A 21,776-nucleotide genomic window follows, 5' to 3' on the forward strand; every position below is an offset into this window, starting at 1 on the left:
CCCACCCCCCACGGGGGCAAGGGAGGCTGGCAGCGGGCAGCGGGGCGCTCCTGCTTTTAACCGTCTGTTCGGGGACACGCACGCTGCGTCTGGGCCCTGGGGGCGCGCACGCCGAGCGGCCCGGACGGGGGCGGAGCCGGGTCGGACCAGGGGCGGGGCCAGGGGCTGGGGGCGGGCTGGGGGCGGGCTGGGGGCAGGGCCGGGGACCGGGCGCCAGGGACCCGGGTGCAGGGCTGGGGGAAGGGTCGGGGGGCAGGGCCGGGGCCGGGGGCGGGCTGGGGCGGGGCCGGGGGCCGGCTGGAGGCAGGGCCAGGGGCGGGGCCGGGGCGGGATCGGCGGCGGGCTGAGGGCAGGGCCGGGGACCCGGCGCCAGGGACCCGGGTGCAGGGCGGGGGGCAGGGTCGGGGGGGCAGGGCCAGGGCCGGGGGCGGGCTGGGGCGGGCTGGGGCGGGGCCGGGGGCGGGGCCGGGCGGGCAGGGCTGGGGCGGGGGGGCTGGGGGCGGGCCCGGGGGCGGGGGCGGGGCCAGAAGGCGGCGGCGGCGGCGGCAGACGCTCCCGTCCCGACAGCGGCGGGTAGCTGGCGCAGCCCGAACCCGCCATGGAGCAGCCCAGGAAGGCGGTGGTGGTGACCGGTACGCGGGAGGCGCGCTGATGGTGGCCGCGGGCAGGGGCAGGGGCAGGGGCAGGGGCGGGGCGGGCGGCCGGAGGCAACGGGCCCGGGAGGGGCAAGTGCTAGAAGTCGTCCCAGGTTTGGAAGATGTCATCGCCCGCGGGAGCCCAGCTCGGTGTGCACAACGTAGAAAGTGGAGAAGGGGGCGCCCCTGTGGTCCCGGTGTCAGGGGTGGGGGCCGGCAAGGGCTGGGGGTCCGGGCAAGTAACAAGCGCGGAGCAGGGCCCTCTGGCATCCTTCCTTCCCAGGGTGGGGACAGTGACCCTCTGGGCACCTGTCCTGTCTGCCCGGCGGGCAGGCTGGGCTGGACGGCTCCTTCCTGCCCCCGGAGGTCGAGCCTGTCCCCACCCTCGGCCCCAGGGGACAAAGGCCGATTTGTGGGCAGGAAGCGCCCCGCTGACATGAATCTCATGCCAGCCGCTGCTCCCCGAGCCCTGCGCTGCTCACCGGCGGCAGGGACAGGTGGAGGTCGGGGTACCTCAGGTGCCCGGCCGTTCTCCCACCTGTCCCAGGGACTGTCTCGGTCAAAATCTTTTCTGCCCGGGCTGGTGAACCCGGCCCTGCTGTCACCACTCCCCGAAAGTAACTGAAACTGTTCCTCCTCGAGGAGGCTCCGCCTCGGTGCCACGTGGGTGTGAACTTCCGCCCGCCTCTGCTGGGGGCGGGGTGTCATTTTGACTCGCTGTCTGGAGAGGTCAGAGTGGGAAATGCAGGTAAGGTTCACACAGGTGTTTTGTGGCCCCGGGAGCGGGGGCTGGTCCTGGAATTCCCAGGAAGATGGAAGAAGCTGCCCACCTGCCTCACAGGCGTGTGTAGTCGGGCAGATCCCTGCTCCCTGCAGCCTGCCTGTGTCTGGTCTTCTGTGACTCTAGTGCTGGTGATGCGGCAGCCACTCGGCTAGGCGTCTGCCGTGCATGAACTCCTTACATCTTCACTGTTTCCATTTTGCAGAAGGGGAAACTGAGGCTCACAGAGGTCCGGCTGTTTGCAAGTGACTGAGCTGGGACTCCAACTCTGTCTATGCAGGAGGAGGGAGGAAGCAGAGAGGTCCTGACCCTACTGGGAGGCCTCTTCCAGGGCACAGCATCCATTCCAGAGCCTTGACACCACTTGGGACCCTCAGCCCAGCTGAGTGGCCCATGCTTCCAGGGCAGATGTTTATTTATTTATTTATTTCCTTTTTTTTTTTTTTGAGGAAGATTAGCCCTGAGCTAACATCTGCTGCTATTCCTCCTCTTTTTGCTGAGGAAGACTGGCCCTGAGCTAACATCCGTGACCGTCTTCCTCTACTTTATATGTGGGACGCCTGCCACAGCACGGCTTGACAAGCAGTGCATAGGTCCACACCTGGGATCTGAACCCTTGAACCCCAAGCTGCCAAAGCAGAACGTGTGAACTTAACTGCTATGCCACCAGGCTCGACAGGATGATTAGAAGAGGGAAGCTGAGGACTCTCACAGATCTGAGTTCGAATCCCCGTTCTTCCATCTTATTGCTCTGTGACCTTGAGCAGCTGGCTTCACCTCTCTGTGCCTCAGTTCCTGCTCCTGTAAAATGGACCCAGGAAATACCCTTGCTTGAAAGGAGATGCAATGAGGCTGAATGCCACAGTGCACACAGAGCACTTAGCACATCCTCGGGTAGCTGTCTTGGTTTGTAAATGGGGCGTGGAGTTTGAGGGAGAGAGGAGGAGGGTGCTGGGATGGTGTCTGGACAGCCTGGCCTCGGAGATACCCACATGCGTCCCTTTAGGGCCTTTCCTCAATTGGTGCTGATTCACAGGGTGCCTACGGCCCTGCTTTTCCTGAGTCAGGGGAGAGCCCCCCCACAAAGACAGTGATAAAATAATTGTGAGTTGGGTCAAGGATAGCGGAGGAATTGAGAAGGGAACGGGCCAGCCTTTTCTGGGATAAAAGGAGGGCACTAGCTCCTTGCCAGGCTCGAAGGTCAGGTGAAGGTGAGAATGAGAAAGGACCCCCAGCTTCCGTTAAGAGCAGACAAGTGTGTTGGGGTGGGGTGGCCCTGAAGGGCCACTGGGCATGCCCTGGAACTTGGGATCAGGCCCCCAATGGCATCCCAGGAGGCAGCTGCTCCCTCAGCTCCCTGCTCCTGGCCCTGGGCAGGCTAGGAAGGGCCACTCTGAGTGACAGGCTGCTCTAACTGTTTCCTCAGGGTTTGGCCCTTTTGGGGAGCACACTGTGAACGCCAGCTGGATTGCAGTCCAGGTAACTCGGATCCAGAGGGCAGGAATCCGGCTTGGGACTGGGCTCCCCCTGGAAATATTTGGCACCAAAGAGAAGAAGGGATCTCCAGAGAACGTCTCATGAAGCTCCCTGTGAAGCACTTGAGTGTGATGCCCGCATCTCCCCAGAGCGGGACCGCGGGCCTTCCGTTTGCCATGTGCTGGCGCTGCGCTGGGCGTTTTTTGCAGCCCTGTGCTCTGAATCTTCCTAACCACCTTTGCAGGATCAGGAGCAGTTTTTCTTGCACCCACTTTATGGATGCAGAAACCGAGGCCCCGAGAGAGTGATCTGAGGCCAGGACACCGGAGTGGCATTGCTTCAGAAGCGTCCTATGCCCCAGCCGGGTTTGGGGAGCAGGCAGGGATATTGGGGGATGTATTAACCTTGTCGGGGGGGTGTAGTGACCCGCCTTGCTGCCTCTTGGCAGCTGGAGGAGAAGGGTGCGTGGGGGGGTCTTTCGTGCTGTCCTGAGCTGGGTGTCCGCCTGCAAAGCCTTCCAGTTTCTTTGTCAGATGGGCATTTGCAGGGACAGACTGGGAACAATGGGCAGAGAGAAAGAGAAACGTTTTCTCTGTACATAAATCAGATCTACAGAGACCGGAGCCAGACTCGTGTTAATCGGAGCCCATTAGCTGTTTGATTTAAAGCGTTCCCTGCTTTCCACTCCAGAGCCCTGAATTTGGAAAAAACTTCAATTTGACACCTCAATGTATCAACGCCCAGTTGCCCCCCCTCCCCCCCGTTTGTTATCACCCCTACTGCAGACCTTAAAATCTTGGCCACTTTCCTTTTTTTTTTTTTTTTAATTTTTACCCCACTTTGCAAGGGAGCCAGAGGGCTGGGTCCGGGACCCTGCAGACGGAGCGTGTCCAAGGCGCTGCTGTAGCTCCCGCTCCCTGGAGCCGCGGACAAAAAGGAAGCAGCGCGTTTCTGAAGACGTGTGTGTCTGGCTTTGTGGGAGCTTCAGACAGGAGCCTTCACGGGGCTGAGTGGACACAAAGCCGTGTGTCTGAATTCCTGGGCCCCAGACACTATGATCTGCATCTAAATAGGAGAAAAATCAATTAAACAATCTTTGGAAATCCCTCCGAGCTTTGGGACTCCGACGGGGAAAGAGAGCAGCCTTTCCTCATGCTGCCGAAGGGGGAACCTCTTAGGCTTTAGTCCCCAATCTCTCCAGACCTCGCCCCTGGAAGACTTTCAACTTCTTCCTCAGCTTATGAAACAAAAAGAGAGGATTCTCCACCACTCCCCAGCGAAAAAGACGCCAACCTTCCCAAATCTGATTGTTTCCCTTTTTGAAAACAACTGGAGTCGCACGTACACACTCCGCGCGCCCGTTGACTCCGTGAAATTTCGCACCAGTGCGCCTCCGCGTCCCCCGCGTCCCCATCGACATCTAGAACATACCTAGCCCTTCCGCGCCCCTCCTCGTGGCAGACGCTCCTCGTGCTCTTTCCCAGCCTCCCCCACCCTCCCTGCCCCCGGGTGAGCCTCTCTGCCGACCTTGGCGCGCGCAGGTGGGCCTCGCCTGGCCTAGAACTCGGCGTCGGCGGATTTGCGCTTGGAGTTGCGCTTGTGGCCGCGATCTGCGCCGCCGCGAGTTGCTCCGTGCTCTTTAGCTGCTCTGGTTGAAGGCGATTTGCCTGTGAAAGGGGTATGGCCGTTGGACGGGTGGAATCCACGCTCAAGAAAATACGCCTCGGAGCGTTGTTGGTGGGCCTCAGGGACGAGTGGCAGGCAGGAGTTGATGTCTGTCACTTCAAGCTGAAGATGGGTGTTTTGTTCCGTGGAGTTAGCAGCGGTTACTTCCTGTCCCAACCGATTTTTCAGGAGTTGCCATCTGTGGAAGGAAGCCGTCCTTCTCTCTCCGGGGCCAGCTAACTTCTCTGTCCGTCTCTCCCCGTCTCTCCATGTCTCTCTCTCTCTGTTTCTCTGTCCCTCTCAGCCTCCTTCTGGGTGTCTCTTTCTCTCTCCTTCTCTCTTCATCTCTCTCTTCTGTCTTTCTCTATTTCTCTTGGCCTGTGAGTCATTACCTCTCTCTCTCAGTCTCTCTTCCCTCCTTTTGCCATCTTTCTCTCTGCATCTCCGTGTGTCTCTCTTCTCTCTCATCTGACCTGCCTTCTTCATGCCCTGGGTGAACTCGTGCCCAGCAAAGAGTGGACTGTTTCGCACCAGCCACGTTCGAGAGGTGGGAGTTCTGGGGCTGGAGGGGTGACCCCCAAGCCTTTGTCTTGCCCTAGGATGGCGCTGCTCCTCCTCACCCCACACAGGAGGGCCTGTGTTGTCTGCGTGTTTCGGGTCTGGTCGCCCTTAGGTCTCGTGTGGTGGGCGTGGGGTGCTGGTTGCAGATCTCCCTCTTCCTCAGAGGCTCAGGCAGATGTCGAGGGCCTAGGCCCCTGGCTTGGGGCCGTGTGGAGTGTTCCCTGCCTGAGCGGGGTGCGGAGGAGCCGAGTCACAGGTCCTGGTGACATCACCGGACAACTACTGCCATGGTGAGTCTAGACAGACCTGCTAAGGATATTAACCAGGGAACAAAGGGGGTCTTTGTTGTGGGGTCAGGGGAATCGGTCAGACTTGGCTGCGTGGCGGGGTCTTGTCAGGTAGATGGGGTGTAGACAATGCGCTGTCTGGAGCGCCCATTCCTTTCACAGTGTGTGCTCGGCAGTAGTGGGGCTTGCTGCAAAATGTTGTGTGATTTGGGGTGCACTACCACCCCCCCAGGGGAACTGGCTGGCCCTGTTGTTACAGCAAGTGTTCAGAGGCAAGGAACCTAGATTGCAGGCCACCCGCGTCTCATCACTTCAGATGAGCTCTACAGCTGCTCCTCCCTCCATTACCCTTTTTTAAAGTTGGAGAATAGTTTGCATAACGCGACATGTACCATTTTTCAGTGCCCCCATCACTTCTGTGAAAAGTATTTATGCCCATGTTACCAATACTTGGATCGAGATAAAGTTTTCATCGACCCAGAATGTTCCCTCATGCCTCTCTTCCCCATCATGCCCTGTCCTGCCTGGGGCAGCTGCTGTCCTGAGCCCTGTCACATTGATGAGTTTTGCCAGGTCTCGAGCCACGGTGAATGGACAGCACCACCTCTGTTCTCCATGTGCTGGGGGCTTTTGTTCACTTGCATTGGTTTGGGGGCAGCTGGCTCTTCTCCTTACTCACCCCCCCCCATTGACATTGGCATGCGGGGGGCTTCAGGGTTTGCTCCCTACGAATAAACCAACAGGGGCGCTCCCGTCGGGGTCTTTGGCAAATACATAGATGCCTCACCGTGGGGCTGCTGGCCGTGGGACATGTGCTTATCTTTGATGATAGTTTGCTTAGTTTAGATTTTTTCCCCCAGTTGGGAAGATGATAGGTAGGGACCCAGAGGACATGAGGAACAAAGGTTGGGTCAAGAAGATGACTCACTTTGTGTCTCCCTGGTGACGCCAGCTCATTTCCTACTACTAAGAATCAATGTAGGTGAGTGGCCAACCCACTAATGGAGAGGATCCATAGGGGGGGTGTGCTGCCCGCACCGGGCATCCGGCCTTGGCACGTCACATGTCATAGTGGCCACTGATGGGGTTACTGTGCCCCATTGAGGGTCCCTTGGGTTGGTTACTAATCAAGTTAGCAGCATACTCGGTCCTGCTGCCTGCGGAGGTGATGCCACCTAATTGACCTGCCTGGGCTTGTCCTCACCCAGGCCGAGAGGCAGATTCTGTCAGTTCCTATCTTTTCAACATGTTGTCTCTTGCCAGAAAGGGCTTGTGGGGCCATGGGAAAAAGATGCGGGCAGGAGGGGCAGGAAGATTTCAAGCAGCCGAGGACAGGAGGGTAGGAAAAAGTGGGCTCAAGAAAAGTGGGGTGGTGGCAGACAGGCTGTAAAGATAGATGAGCTTGTGGACCTGGTTCTGAGACGCAGCCTCTGCTGGAGACTTCTCCTCCAGCCCTGGGGAAAGAGGAAGCAGCCGTCTTCATCCCATTCAAGTTTTTAAAAAATTTGACAAGTTAAAAGAGTAGAGCTAAGAAGTTCTTTCACACCCAGATTCCCCAAATGTTAATATATTACATTTGCTCTTTCTCTTTAGATAAATAGATAGGTAGGTAGATAAATATAATTTAAAGAACTTTTTCTTGACTTCTAAGTCATTTTTTTATTGTGGTAAAATAGACACAACAAAAAATTTACCATCTTAACCATTTTTAAGTGCACAGTTCAGTGGCATTAAGTACATTCACACTGTTGTGCAGCCATCACCAGCATCCATTTCCAGAACTTTCTCATCTTCCCAAACTGTTAAACACTCACTCCCCCTCCCCCAGCCCCTGGCGCCCACCACCCTACTTCCCGTCTCCATGAGTGTGACTCCTCAGGGGACCTCACAGAAGTGAAATCGTACAGTATTTGTCCTTTTGTGGTTGGCTTATTTCACTCAGAATAATGTGCTGGAGGTTCATCCATGTGTTGGTGTGTGTCAGACTTTCCTGGCTGAATACTATCCCATTGCGTGTATATACCACGTTGTGATTGTCCATTCATTCGTTGATGGACGTTTGGGTTGTGTCCACCTTTGGTTATTGTGATAATGCTGCTATGGACATTCACGTGCGAGTTTTCGTGTGGCTGTAGGTTTTCATTTCTCTTAGATATGCATACACCTCGGAGGAGAATTGCTGGGTCACATGGTAACTGCAGGTTCACCTTTGTACTTTCCCTGCCCAGGCCTGAAATCAGCAATTTCTCCCGAAAGCCTTCATTCTTTTAGTCAATAATAATATTGAAGAACCAGGAGCTGGATATGCTCATTGCTTCTGAGCTCTGTTGGTGACCAGAGCTGGAAGATAGATGTGTGTACACGCACACACACGCTCACACCCCCTCTCACCCATGTCTACATCAGAACCCTGGAGTTTACACTGACACCTCCAATTCCATCCAACACTACAGGGTTCTTTCTAGTGTTTTCTGTACCCAGACTTGTGGCTCCCTCCTCTGACAGTGTGAAACCCCACCCTGTGATCCCCAGGGCGTTCACTTCTTTGCTCAGTCCTAGAAGGAGCAGAAAGGAATTTCCGAATTGCTAACCCATGCTTCTCCAAAAAGGGTGCTTATTCCTTAGAATTCAGTATTGGGTTATACAGACTGTCACCGACTTACGACGGTTTGACTTAGGATTTTTATGACAGTGCAAAAGCGATACACATTCAGTAGAAACTGTACTTTGAATTTTGAATTTTGATCTTTTCTCAGGCTGACGACATGTGGTTCGATCCCCTCATGATGCTGGGCAGTGACAGCGAGCACAGCTCCACGTGCCACATGATCATGAGGGTGAATGACCGATAGTCTGACCCCCATTCTGTCCTCATGCAGCCACGCTGTTTGTCACTGTCAGTACAGTGCTCAGTAAGTTACATGAGAAACTCGACACTTTCCTGTAAAGCAGGCTTTGTGCAGGTGGATTTGCCTCATGGCCGTGTCCCGAGCGCATTTCAGGTGGGCTGAGCTGTGGCGTTCGCTAGGTGAGGTGGATCAGACGCGTTTTCGATGTATGATGTTTTCAGCTTACGACGGTTTTATCGGGATGTAACTCCCATCATAAATCGAGGAAGATCCGTGGTTCTTTTTGTCTTTAGCCTGAGGGCAAAGGGTCCACACACCGTGTTCAAAAAAGTTACTTGAGATAGTTTGAAAAGGAATAACTTAAAAACATTCTTGGAGGAAGAGAGAAGTGCTATAAATTACTTTTGAAATATTTCATATAGGAAAAGAATATGTATATACACGCACACTATATAGGACAAATGTAAAATTATGGTGGTTATATATTTAATATAATGTTTTAGAAAAAACGTAGAAGTGTGAACTCTATAACTTCATGGATATTGTCACTAGGGATGAGGCTAAATTTATTGAAGGGAAGAAATTAAGTGGATGAGTTTGAGGAAAACATTCTGTAAATGTCAGCTCCAGTGGGGAAATGGAGCTGGACACGCCGGGCGCCCAGCCTGGGGCTCGGGGAAAGCTCTTCCCCGCCTCCAAGCTCATGACCTTCTGGAAAGCTCGTGTTTCTTAAAAATGAAAAGTTTGTGCTCCCTCATTTCCTTCTCATGTTCAAGATCCCGACAAAGGGACAGGACTCCTTGTTGGAGGGAACAAAGGAGAACCCCAGATTGGGTGCCTTCACGCATCCGGGCCCCCCTCCTGGCCAAGTTGTTGTGAGTTTGAAATTCCTGTAAATTGTGTGTGAGGGGCATTGAAGTGGGTGTTTACTCTGGGAAATTTTAGATTTCCCATCGGGATTGGGAGAAAAGGCAGGGAGAGGAATTCCAGAAAGTTCTGGAGCATTTAAAATTGGAATCTGGATAGTTCCCAGCTTTCAATAAACAAAGAAGTAGAGTTGGCAAAGAGTCAGACTCCGGATCTGCAAGGGGAGAGCTGGGCGCGGGAACAGTGTGCTCAGGGCGCAGACTCGGGGCGAAGCCTCGGGGCGAAGCCAGGGGGCAGCTGCTGGCCCTCCAGATACAGGCTCCTGAGAGCTCCTGGTGTTGGCTGTAGCAGATGCCTTTAATGTCTGTGCTGAGGAGCCGTCCAAAGGGCAGGCGAGTAAAGCAGACCGTAGCTTCCTGCTTTTCTTTTTCTCTTTTTTAAAAATGGCGATAAAATATACATAAATATAAAATTTACCCCTTTACCCAGGTTTAAGTGTACCGTTCAGGGGCATTAAGTGTATCCATGTTGGTGAACAGCCATCCCCACCATCCGTCCCCAGAACTTGTTCATCATCCCAGACTGAAACTCTGTCCCGTTAAACACTCACTCCCCCTCCCCCCGCCCCTGGCGCCCTCCATCCGACGCTCTGTCTCTGTGAGTGTGATTCCTCTAGGGGCCTCACATAACTGGACTCACACAGTATCCGTCCTTTTGTGACTGGATTATTTCACTCAGCATAATGTCCTTGAGGTTCGTCCACGCTGTAGCCTGTGTCAGAATGTCCTTCCTTTTTAAGGCTGAATAGTATTCTGTTGTGTGGATGGGCCCCCTTTTGCTTATCCATTCTTTAGTCAAGGGACACGGGTTGTTTCCGCCTTTTGGCTATTGTGAACAGTGCCGCTTTGCAGATGGGTGTGCAAAGATCTGTTCAAGATCCTACTTTCCATTCTTTTGAGTATATGCCTAGAAGTAGAGTTGCTGGATGACATGGTAATTCTGTTTAATTTTTGGGGGAACTGCCAGACTGTTTCCCACAGCGGCTGCATCTTTGACGCTCCCACCAGCAGTGCGTGGGGTTCCAGCGGCTCTGCATTCACACCAACACTTGTTTTTTTCATCATAGCTGCCCTGGTGGGTGTGAACTGCTATCTCATTGCGGTTTTTATTTGCGTTTCCCTGATGACTACTGGTATTGAGCATCTTTTCCTGTGCTTATTGGCCATTTGCATATCTTCTTTGGAGAAATGTCTATTTAAGTCCTTTGCCCATTTTTGAAATTGGGTTATTAGCTTTTCTGTTATTGAGTTGTATGTGTTCTTTTTACATTCTGGTTGTTGATCCCTTGTCAGATTCATGATTTGCCAATATTTTCTCCCATTTGGGGGGCCATCTTTTCACTCTGTTGCTTGTGTTCTTTGATGCATAAAAAGTTTTCATTTTGATAAAGTGGGATTTCTCTATTTTTTCTTTTATTGCCTGTGCTTTTGGTGTCATTGAATTTGTTTCTAAGAGAGGAAAGAGCTCAGTGGCTCTCCTCTTGGAGACCAGGGGAAGATCCCTTGGTAAACCCTGAAGCTGTGCGCCGGCCTCTGGGATTGCCGAGCCTGCGGCCAGAGAAGCAGGCTTCGCTGCGACAGCGCGCTCACTAGTACACGTGGACTGAGCTTGGGTGTGGAGCTGCTGCTTAGCACTCACGCTTCGCCCGGGGGTGTGAGAAATGTGCACAAGAATGCTTGCTGCAGAATGGCTCGTCCCTGGAGCAGCCCCTAGCGCAGGGGTTAAGTTCTCGCACTCCGCTTTGGCGGCCTGGGGTTCGCCAGTTCAGATCCCTGTGCGGACATGGCACTGCTTGGCAAGCCATGCTGTGGCAGGCGACACACGTAGAGTAGAGGAAGGTGGGGACGGATGTTAGCTCAGGGCCAATTTTCCTCAGCAAAAAGAGGAAGATTGGCGGCGGATGTTAGCTCAGAGCTAATCTTCCTCAAAAAAAAAAAAAAAAAACAATGGCTCATCATTGAGGAAAATTAGTGTTCTAGTATGGCGGAATGTTTAAATCCAGGGCAGGTGGTTTCTGAGATGGAAGATTATGCAGTGGGGAAACAGCAGGAAGAAGATATACATGTGACAGTGTAGCTAGTTCTCTGAGAGAAACTGCTGAGTGGAGAAGACAGGTCAGAAGGATACAATTGATGTCAAAATAAATACTATGTGTTTTCTCAGATAGGTGGATAAGAGAGGGAAAGAGGTCTGTAGCCCTGTGTGTGTGAAAAGTAGTTCTCTCTGAAGGGGGACAGGGCCCAGACTACAGGTGGAGGGCAGGCTTAAAACTTGATCTGCCTGGCTTTTTAGGAATATGGTAAATGTTTTGACGCCCTTATGTACTACTTCTACCATCTGTGTTGTTTCTGCGCCTGCTTCTGTTGATCACTTTTTCTCCTCATTATGGCGGGTATTTTTCACCCTCTTTGCACACCTGGTGCATCTCGGGTGGCTGCCCACATGAATGTTACCTCGTGGCAAGATGGATACTTTTGTATTTCCTCTAAATGTTCTTGAGCTTTGCTCTGGAATTAAGTTACTGGGAACAGCTTGAGCCTTTTGAAGCTTGCTGTTAAATTTTGTCAGGCAGAGAGCAGTCTTTATTCTCTTGGCTAACTTTTCCCCACTTCTCCCCCCACCCCCTTCTTTATGAGGTTTTCTACTCTGGCTGGTGGGAACGGCAAGCGTTTCCAGGCTGTGTGAGTTCCGAGGGCTGTTCCTGCTCCTTTCAGGTGCCTCTATCCCGGGCCTGGGCGCGTGGGCGTGCCTGTCAGCCTCAGACCCTTGGAGATCTCTGGACCAAAATCTACCTATCTAGTCTAGCTCCGTCCCTCTGCCCCCAGCTGTCTCCTCTCCAGGACTCTGCCCTGGAAACCGGAGCCTTCTTACCCTTCCCAGAACCTCAGCTTTGACTCCTCAACTCATTGTCTGAAAACATATCTTTTATGCATTTTTTTCATTTGTTCCAGACAGGAGAGTAAATCTGATTCCTGTGGCTCCATTTTAGCCAGAAGTCTCTTTGGTTTCTTTTAAAGGAAGCAAGTTGATGTTTTAAAATAATTTAACATGTTTTAAGCCCTTATTAGACACGATGCCTTTCGTGTGTATTATTTTGTTTTTCCTTCCTATGACATGGGTGCTACTGTTAATCCCATTTACAGATAAGGGAATTGAGACACAGAGAGGGTGAGTGACTTGCCCAAGGTCACCCAGCTGGCATGTGTGGGGAGGAAGGAACAAATCTGGTCAGCTAGCTCTGGAGGCCATGCCTCTGACTCCACCCCTCCACTATCCATGCAATTAAGAGCTACTTTTTTCTTTTTAAATTGAGATGAAACTTACATAACTAAAATTAACCATTTTAAAGTGCACAATTGAGTGGCATTTATTACATTCACAGTGTTGTATAGCCATCGTGTCTGTCTAGTTCCAGAACATGTTTATCACTCCAAAGGAAATCCTGTGCCCATTAGCAGTCACTCCCTCTTCCTGTCTGCCCCCAGCCTCTGGCAATGACCAGTCTGCTGTGTGTCTATGGATTTGCCTGTTCCAGACATTTCAGATAAAGGGTATCACACACTATGTGGCCTTCTGTGTCTGGCTTCTTTCACTCAGCGTGAGGTTTTCAAGGTTCATCCATGAATCTTCTGATACCAAACCGGTATCAGGTTTGTGTGCCTGGTGCACAACAAGCTGATCCCTGAGACCGCGTGCCTGGAGATGGAGAAAGGGTTATTCAAGCTGGTCAAAACGAGGAGGCGAGGGGATAGGCTCTCTCAAATCCATTGTAAGGAAAGAAGAAATTGGGGGTCTTTATACAACTAAGGGACTCTGGCGGAGGAGTTTCAGAGAATCAAAGGGACCATCCATGTTTCTTTCACTCCAGATAAGCCCTGGGGCAATCAGACTTCTGTGATTGTAACTTCCTCCAAGGCATTCTTTTTCTTCTGAAAAACAGGCCGGTATATCCTTGTGACCTTTGAGTCACCCCTGAGGTTAAACAAGAAAACACCAAGTGAGCAAGATTAACTTCTCCTCTGTGTCTGTGATGGGAACAAGGCTGAAGGGTGGTCCTGTTCCTGTTGGATATTTGCAGTCCCCGGTTGCGGGTGCTGCCCTGGGGGCAGGAGGCCCGGCACTGTGGGGCAGGAGATGGCCAGGCCTGGTTTGCCAAAAAATCCATTTGCCAAACAAGACTCGGTGTATCCAACCAACCGCAAGCAGACGGGGCTGTGCGTGTTTGTCGGCCGTGCGGAGACCGGCCTCCGGGAGCGCGGCGCACGCTGGGTGCACGCGGGTGTGGGGGCGCGCGGGGCGGGGCGGGGGCGGGGGCGGGGGCGAGAGGCCGGGCGCCTGAGCTCTGCCGGCGCGGCTCCGGGGCCAGGCTGCGTCACCCAGTTGCACAGTCCGGGAAGTCGAAGGTTAGTTGCAAAGGAATCGTGAAGAGTAATAATACTAATGACCGGGAAAAATGATTGCGGGCGAATGAAATGTTTGACCAAGTTTGGTCCTCAGTATATTTTAGATGCTCTAAATCCGTGCCCCACCCCCGCCCCCGTCCCTGTCCCGGCTGCGCTCGCCTGGGCGCCCGTGTTTGGGCAGCCAGTTTGCACTCTTCCCTCGTCTGTCCAGCGTGGGATTTCTTGGGGGACACTCCCTGACCCCGCATGTCCCCTGGCTTGGCGAAAGGGACGGGGCCCCAGTTCTCAGTGTTGGCATTCGAGACTCCCTACATACCCACCAGCCCCACCTGCCCCGCAGTGTCCTCGTCTCCGCGGCACCCGGATGCGTCCCCTGTGGGGAGCACTTTGGAATTGTCTGTTGGTGAGGAGGGGCCTGCCTCTCCAGGCATCACATACCCTCCAGAGGAGCTGCGGGGACGGCCGTGGAGTGCGGACGCTGCACAGCAAGGTCACGGCGACCAGACGAAGGGATCCTGAAGCTGCTGCAGGAGACGCAGGAAGTCGCCGCCCCCGCAGGGCGCCGGCGCCCCGGAGCTCTTGACATCGCAGGGCAGCGTCTTCAACACTATGAAGAACGCTCAGCTTTCCTTATTGAGCCGAAACCTTCGTCCCCAAACGTCTCTGCCCGCCTCTGGGTGCCAAGCCTGGCAAGATCGTTGTTCCTCCGGTAAATTTGGTTCTGGGCCTACTGTGCGCTATGCCTTGGCCAGGCTGGGGGAAGGAGGGCTGGTCGCCGGCTCTGCCTGCAAGGAGCTGACAGGTGGATCCTGGCGACCACACTGAGAAGCCAAGGAAAGCCTTGATGTTTCCGCAGAAAAGTGCGCACACGGTGGTCCAGGGGCCATTTTTATACATAGTTAGTGCTGTCCTCAGATCCTCCTGGGCCCGAGCAGGTCGGAGGCTCCCTAGGGAGTCAGGCCCTTCTGTAAATGGGTACCGAGGCCCTTCTGCGTGCCGTGCGCCAAGTCTGTCAACAGCTCTTCTTGGGTGTGACAAATGGGGAAGGGGATGACCCCACAACAGCAGTAGTAGGGGCGTAGCCAGCATGATTTGAGCACTTGGAATGTGCCAAGCACTGCTTGGAACACTCAGTGTGAATTCTTTCATTTCATTCTTGTAACCACCTTGTGAGGTGAGTAGTTTCTTATCCCCGCTTTACAGATGAGGAAGCTGAGGCTCAGAGACATTAAGTTACTTGCCCAAAGTCACATAGGCAGGGTTCAAACCCAGGAGCCCAGCTCCAGAGGCCACAGCAGAGCCTCACACCAGGCCCATGGAGATGCAGAGAGAGTTCCAGACAAGTGGAGGGGAGGGGAGGAGGGCGGAGCTCGGGGGCAGGCCAGCACACGTGCCTGCTGCCTCTGCACAGGCGGTTGGGAGCCTCCTCACTTTCTGAGGATGAGTCAGTTTATGCCCAGGGAGAGCATTACCCCTGCAGCCCTCACTGAATGCGGTGACGCCCCCCTCCTCTCGCTGCTAGGAGCTGGAGAAGCTGGGGCTCGGCGACAGCGTGGACCTGCATGTGTATGAGATTCCAGTTGAGTACAAGACGGTGCAGAGGCTCATCCCCGCCCTGTGGGAGAAGCACAGCCCACAGGTGAGCAGGGCGGAGGCGGGTGCTTCCTCATCAGGACCTGCAGGTGGGTGGCCCAAATGTGGAGGATTTCTGGCTTTTTTTCCTGCTCTGATTATATGGCTGATGCCATGGCCTTATCCCCCAAAGGGCCACACTTTCCTGGGTTACCCTTGGAGGTAAGGGAGGAAAACAAATGTCTGCAACCTCACCAAGCCTGGCTCTGTGCCACTGGAGTTCTGTATCAGTGATCCAGGCACTTACCCAGTCATCAGCATCCTCTCATGGCCACTCAGCTTTGCTTTGCGTTTTGCTCTTGCTTTGGCAAAGATAGGTGGCTACTAGCTGATATCCTCCCAATTCAGCCCCTCAGCAGAAAGAGAACATCTTTCTTCGAAATAATTCCCCAAAGTCCATGGCTCATTCTCGTTGGCCACCTGGGGTCACATGCCAGTCCCTGAGCCAATCACTGTGGCTGGTGAGGAAGAAGGAAGGCTCTGACTTGTGAGGCCTGTGTCACATGCCCACTCTGGTGGCCAGGGGGTGCTGTCACCTCTCTCCAAACCTCCTGAAATGAGAAGAGCGAGTAGCAGTTTCCACAAAGGGAAAATAGGTGTGGGAGGCAGCTGTGGCTGTTACCGGATGTGGCGGACTGGAGGACTGGCAGGTGGGAGCCACACCCTCCCACCACAGGGACCTGTGAGGGCCCCACTCAGCCTCCCAGCCTAGCCTGCCATGCGGGATTCTCCAGGGTTGGCCGGAGGAATCTTCCTTTCTAAAGAGCCCTCCTGTCACATCTCAGGCGGAATTTGCCCTTTCTCACAGCAGGGGGCCTGGAGGCTTAGCGAGATGTGGCGAAAGTTCTGGAATGGGCTTTTTCTTCTGCTGCCTCTGCACAGTCCTGCCTTATTCTAGTTAAAAAAGCAAAACCAGCCCTGATGCGTGAACATCTTTTTACACATTTCACACCATAGGGGAAGGGATAAAGAAAAAGGGTTTTGGAGTCAGGCTGTTGCTGCTAAGCCGCGAGATCTCAGGCGAGCTCCTTGGGCTCCCTGGGCCTCAGTTTCTTCCTGTGACAGGTGGGAACAATCATAGTACTAAGAGTCAGCCACCCAATTCCAGTGTGGCTGTGGGGGGTGGGGGTGGGGGTGTTCCCCACACCAAGCAATTCTCCGACACCAGCTGCGTGTCCTGCGTTCAACTCAGTTCTGACGCTGTTCTCCCAGTGACAGCATCAGATCCCAGGGGGAGCGCTCAGTCTCACAAGACCACCCCCCTTCAGATGCCAAGCACGAGTCCAGGCCGTCACCTGAGCTTCTGACTGATAAGCTGTAAATCAGAGGTCCCCGGGACCCCCTACCTGGGTCCGATTAATTTGCTAGAGCGGCTCACAGAGCTCGAGAGACCCGTTTACTCCCTAGACTGCTGGTTTATTACAAAGGGTATAACTCAGGCAGGGCCAGATGGAGGAGATGCAGAGGGCAAGGCCTGAGGGGAGGGGCACGGGGCTTCCATGCCCCCTCCAGGTGCCCTGCCCTTCCAGCGCCTCCCTGCTCACCAGCCCAGAAGCTCCCGGGACCTAAACCATTTAGGTTGTTATGCAGGCTTCATGATGCAGACACGATGAGTTCAATCAGCCGTTGGTAGTTGACCTCAACCTCCAGCCCCTCTCCCCTCCTTAGGGATCGGGGGGTGGCCCTGAGAGTTCTAATCCTCTCATCTCATGATTGGGTCCCCTGGCAACTGGCCCCACGCTTCCTTCCAAAGTCACCTCATTATCATAATGTGATTTATCACTCTCATCACTTAGGAAGTTCCAAGGTTTTAGGAGCTCTGTGCAGGGACAGTGGACTAACAACACATATATTTCTTGTTATAAGTCACAACATCACAAGTAACCACATCCTGAGTCTGTGGTGAGGATGAGGGAGGTGAGGCCAGAAGGGCCACGGACAGTTCTCAGCCTACCCCAGAGAGTCCCGGCTGAGCATCCTCTCCAGGGGGCCGTCCAGGTGTGGAGCAGCATCCCTGGCCCCCACCCACCAGATGCCAGGAGCATCCCACCCCTGAGTTGTGACAACCCAAAATGTCTCCAGACATTGTCAGCCTCCCCTGGGGGGTGGGGCTGGCCCTGGTGGAGAACTGATCTGTAGCAGTAAGCTCTTAGTAACAGTTAACTAGCACCATGGTTATTGTCACGTTATGGCTCACACGGTCTTCACGCACATACACGAGCCTCCCTACGTGTGCATGGACGCGTCCGCGCCTGTGTGCTGGTTAGTGTACTGCGTGGATGAGGTGCCTGGGGCTGCCCTCCCAAATGACCACAAACTGGATGTCTTAGAACAGCAGAAATTTCTTCTCTCTCAGTCTGGAGGCCAGACGTCTAAGACCCGGGTGTCGCAGGGCCACGCCATCTCTTCCAGCTCCTGGGGGCTCCAGGTGTGCTCGGCTTGTGGGCGCGTCACATCCCCCAGTCGCTGCCTCCGTCCCCACACAGTCTCCTCTCTCTGTCTCCTCTGTGTGTCTCTTTTCAGGACATTGGTCACTGAGTTTCAGGTGCACCCACATAATCCAGCATCACCTGATCTCAGGATCCTTAATGACATCTGCAAAGGCCCTTTCTCCCAGTAGGGTCGCAGTCACAGTTTCTGAGTTAGGACAGGGACATATCTTTCTTTTCGGTGGTGGCAGGATCACCATTCAGCCCTCTGTACTAAAGCTGCTGTTTTATTCCTGCATCACCAGTGTTCAGTCCATGGGGCAGCGGGTAACACGGCACCAGCGGCCGGGCCTCCAGGAGCGGAGAGACCAGCTCCCGGAGAGTCGGGCTGCTGAGCAGCATGCCGGCTCCACAGGGTGCTTTAAACTTCCGGCAGCCACGTTTAAAAACCAAAAAAAGATATAACTCCGTATATCTAAAATATTATCATTTCAACATGTAGTCAATATTTTAAAGCTATTAATGAGACATTTTACATGTGTTTTTTGTGCCCAGACTCCAAAATCTGCTGCGAGTTTTACACTGCCTGCACATCTCGATTTGTACCAGCCACACCATAGCCACGTGTGGCCCGAGGTGTCATGTGGGCTGCGAGCTCCCCTGCCTCTGCTGTGGATGCTTACACATTCTCTTGCGGGGCTCCTCCTGTGTGTAAGCGTGCACGCGAATAAGACGCGGCTGAAGTTAAACGGTCGTCACTTTGGGACCCTGCCTTTTATAAATGTGTTATCATGAGCATTTAATCACTTAGGTCATTAAAAATTCTTCCTAACATTATTTTATTTAGGTATTTTTACAATTTTATTGAGGCCATATTGGTTTATAACATTGTGTAACTTCAGGTGTACATTATCATATATCAGGTTCTGTATAGACTGCATCGTTTTCACCACCCGTAGTCTAGCTTTTAGTCCCTTTTGTGCCCCTTGACCCCTTTTGCCATCCACAGGCCCCCTTCCCCCTCGTAACCACTAAACTGTTCTCTTTGTCCGTGTGTTTATCTTCCACATATGAGTGAAATCATACGGTGCTTGTGTTTCTCTGTCTGCCTTATTTTGCTTAGCATAATACCCTCCAGGTCCATCCATTTTGTTGCAAATAGGATGATTTTGCCTTTTTTATGCCTGCGTAGTATTCCATTGTGTATATACACCACATCTTCTTCATCCAGTCCTCAGTCGATGGGCACTTGGGTTGCTTCCATGTCTTGGCTATTGTGAATAATGCTGTGGTGAACATAGGGGTGCGTAGATCTTTGTACTGTTGCTTTCATGTTCTTTGGATAAATACCCAGTATTAGGATAGCTGGATTGTACGGTATTTCTATTTTTAGTTTTTTGAGAAATCTCCATACTGTTTTCCATAGTGGCTGCACCAGTTTGCATTCCCACCAGCAGTGTGTGAGGGTTCCCTTTTGTCCACACCCTCTCCAACGTTTGTTATTTCTCATCTTGTTAATTACACCCAGTCTGACAGGTGTGAGGTGATATCTCATTGTAGTTTTGATTTGCATTTCCCTAATAATTAGTGATGTTGAACATCTTTTTTTTTTTTCTCATAACTTTTTTCTTTTTGGTGAGGAAGATTAGCCCTGAGCTAACATCCATGCTAATCTTCCTCTATGTTATATGTGGCACACCACCACAGCATGGCTTGATGAGTGGTCTGTAGGTCTGCACCTGAGATCTGAACCCATGAACCCTGGACTGCTGAAGCAGAGTGTGCCAACTCAACCGCCATGCCACTGGGCTGGCCCCTGTACGTCTTCTCATGTGCCTGTTGGCCATCTGTATATCTTCTTTGGAAAAATGTCTGTTCATATCCTATGCCCATTTTTTTATTGAGTTGTTTGCTTTTTTGGTGTTGAGCTGTATGAGTCCTTTATGTATTTTGGAGATTATCCCCTTCTCAGACATATGATTTGCAAATATTTTCTCGCAGGTGGTGGGTTGTCTTTTCGTTTTGTTCATAGTTTCCTTTGCCTTGCGGAAGCTCTTTAGTCTGATGTAGTCCCATTGGTTTATTTTTTCTTTTGTTTCCCTTGCTGAGTAGACATGGTGTCGGAAAAGATCCTTCTAAGACTGATGTCAGAGAATGGATTACCTATATTTTCTCCTAGCAGTTTTATGGTTTCAGGTTTTACATTCAAGTCTTTAATCCATTTTGAGTTAATTTTTGTGTATGGTGTAAGATAATGGTCTACTTTCATTCTTTTGCCTGTGGCTGTCCAGTTTTCCCAGCATCATTTATTGAAGACTTCCCTTTCTCCATTATGTGTTCTCAGCTCCTTTGTCGAAGATTAGCTGTCCATAGATGTGTGGGTTTATTTCTGGGCTTTCAGTTCTGTTCTATTGATCTTTGTGCCTGTTTTTGTACCATGCTGTTTTGATCACTATGGCTTTGTAGTACATTTTGAAGTCAGGGATTGTGATGCCTCCAGCTTTGTTCTTTTTTCTCAGGATTGCTTTGGCTAGTGGGGTTTTTTGTTGTTCCCTATAAATTTTAGGATTCTTTGTTGTATTTCTGCAAACAATGTCATTGGGATTCTGATTGCGATTGCATTGAATCTGTAGATTGCTTTCGATAGTATGGACATTTCAACTATGTTTATTCTTCCATGAGATGGAATATCTTTCCATTTATCTATTTCTTCTTTGATTTCTTTCAATAATGTCTTATTATTTTCAATGTATAGATCTTTCACCTCCTTGGTTAAGTTTGTTCCTAGATATTTTATTCTTTTTGTTGTGATTGTAAATGGGATTGTCTTCTTGAGTTATCTTTCTGCTAGTTCATTATTAGAGTATAGAAATACAACTGATTTTTGTAAGTTGATTTTGTACCCTGCGACTTTGCTGTAGTTGTTGATTATTTCTAATAGTTTTCTGGTGGATTCTTTAGGGTCTTTTATATAATCATGTTGTCTGCAAACAGAGAGAGTTTCACTTCTTCACTCCCTATTTGGATTCCTTTTATTTCTTTTTCTTGCCTAGTCGCTCTGGCCAAAACCTCCAGTACTATGTTGAATACGGGTGGTGATAGTGGGCACCCTTGTGTTGTTCCTGTTCTCAGGGGGATGGTTTTCAGTTTTCCCCATTGAGTATGAGGTTGGCTGTGGCTTTGTCATATATGGCCTTTATTATGTTGAGGTACTTTCCTTCTATACCCATTTTATTCAGAGTCCTTATCATAAATGGATGTTGGATTTTGTCAAATGCTTTCTCTGTGTCTGTTGAGATGATCATGTGATTTTTCTTCCTCATTTTGTTGATGTAGTGTATCACGTTGATTGATTTGTGGATGTTGAACCACCCCTGTGTCCCTGGTATAAATCCCACTTGATCATGGTGTATGATCCTTTTAATGTATTGCTGTATTCAGTTTGCCAATATTTTGCTGAGGTTTTTTACATCTATGTTTATCAGCAATATTGGCCTATAATTTTCCTTTTTGTGTTGTCCTTGTCTGTTTTTGGCATCAGGGTGACGTTTGCCTCGTAGAATGTGTTGGGAAGCACTCCATCTTCTTCAGTTTTCTGGAATATTTTGAGAAGGATAGGTAGTGAATCTTCTTTGAGTATTTGGTAGAATTCGCCAGAGAAGCCGTCTGGTCCTGGACTTTTGTTTTTTGGGAGATTTTTGATTCCTGTTTTAATCTCTTTACTTGTGATTCAGATTCTCTCTTTCTTCTTGATTCAGTTTTGGTGGTCTAAGAATTTATCCGTTTCTTCTAGATTGTCCAATTTGTTGGCACATCGTTTTTCATAGTATTCTCTTATAATACTTTGTATTTCTGTGGTATTCACTGTAATTTCTCCTCTTTCAACTTAATTTTATTTATTTGAGCCTTCTCTATTTTTTTCTTGCTGAGTCTGGCTAAGGGTTTGTCAATTTTATTTATCTTCTCAAAGAACTAGCTCTTAGTTTCATTGATCCTTTCTAATTTTTTTTTCAGTCTCTATTTCATTCATTTCTGCTCTAATTTTTATTATTTTCCTCCTTCTGCTGACTTTGGGCTTTGTTTGTTCTTCTTTTTCTAGTTCTGTTAGGTGTAGTTTAAAATTACTTATTT

The 21,776-nt window shown here is 51.4% G+C and overlaps 1 protein-coding gene across 9 annotated transcripts in view; it reads left to right on the top strand.

The window, feature by feature from the left end:
* Positions 1–501: 501 nt before the first annotated feature.
* Positions 502–21,776, top strand: part of PGPEP1 (pyroglutamyl-peptidase I) — a 32,708-nt gene continuing 11,433 nt past the window's right edge. Inside the window, exons 1-3 of one of the 9 annotated variants that reach the window (XM_070586606.1) lie at positions 502–632; positions 2,843–2,895; positions 15,107–15,223. In XM_070586606.1, coding sequence (XP_070442707.1) covers positions 599–632; positions 2,843–2,895; positions 15,107–15,223 — 204 coding nt within the window. In that variant the 5' untranslated portion in view covers positions 502–598. Of the gene's footprint in view, positions 633–1,282; positions 1,384–2,842; positions 2,896–13,579; positions 14,294–15,106; positions 15,267–21,776 lie in introns of those variants that run through there. The other 8 variants (XM_070586607.1, XM_070586614.1, XM_070586613.1 and 5 more) reach the window with 8 other exon arrangements.

Source organism: Equus przewalskii, chromosome 20 (assembly GCF_037783145.1).
Source record: "Equus przewalskii isolate Varuska chromosome 20, EquPr2, whole genome shotgun sequence".
NCBI lineage: Eukaryota > Metazoa > Chordata > Mammalia > Perissodactyla > Equidae > Equus > Equus przewalskii.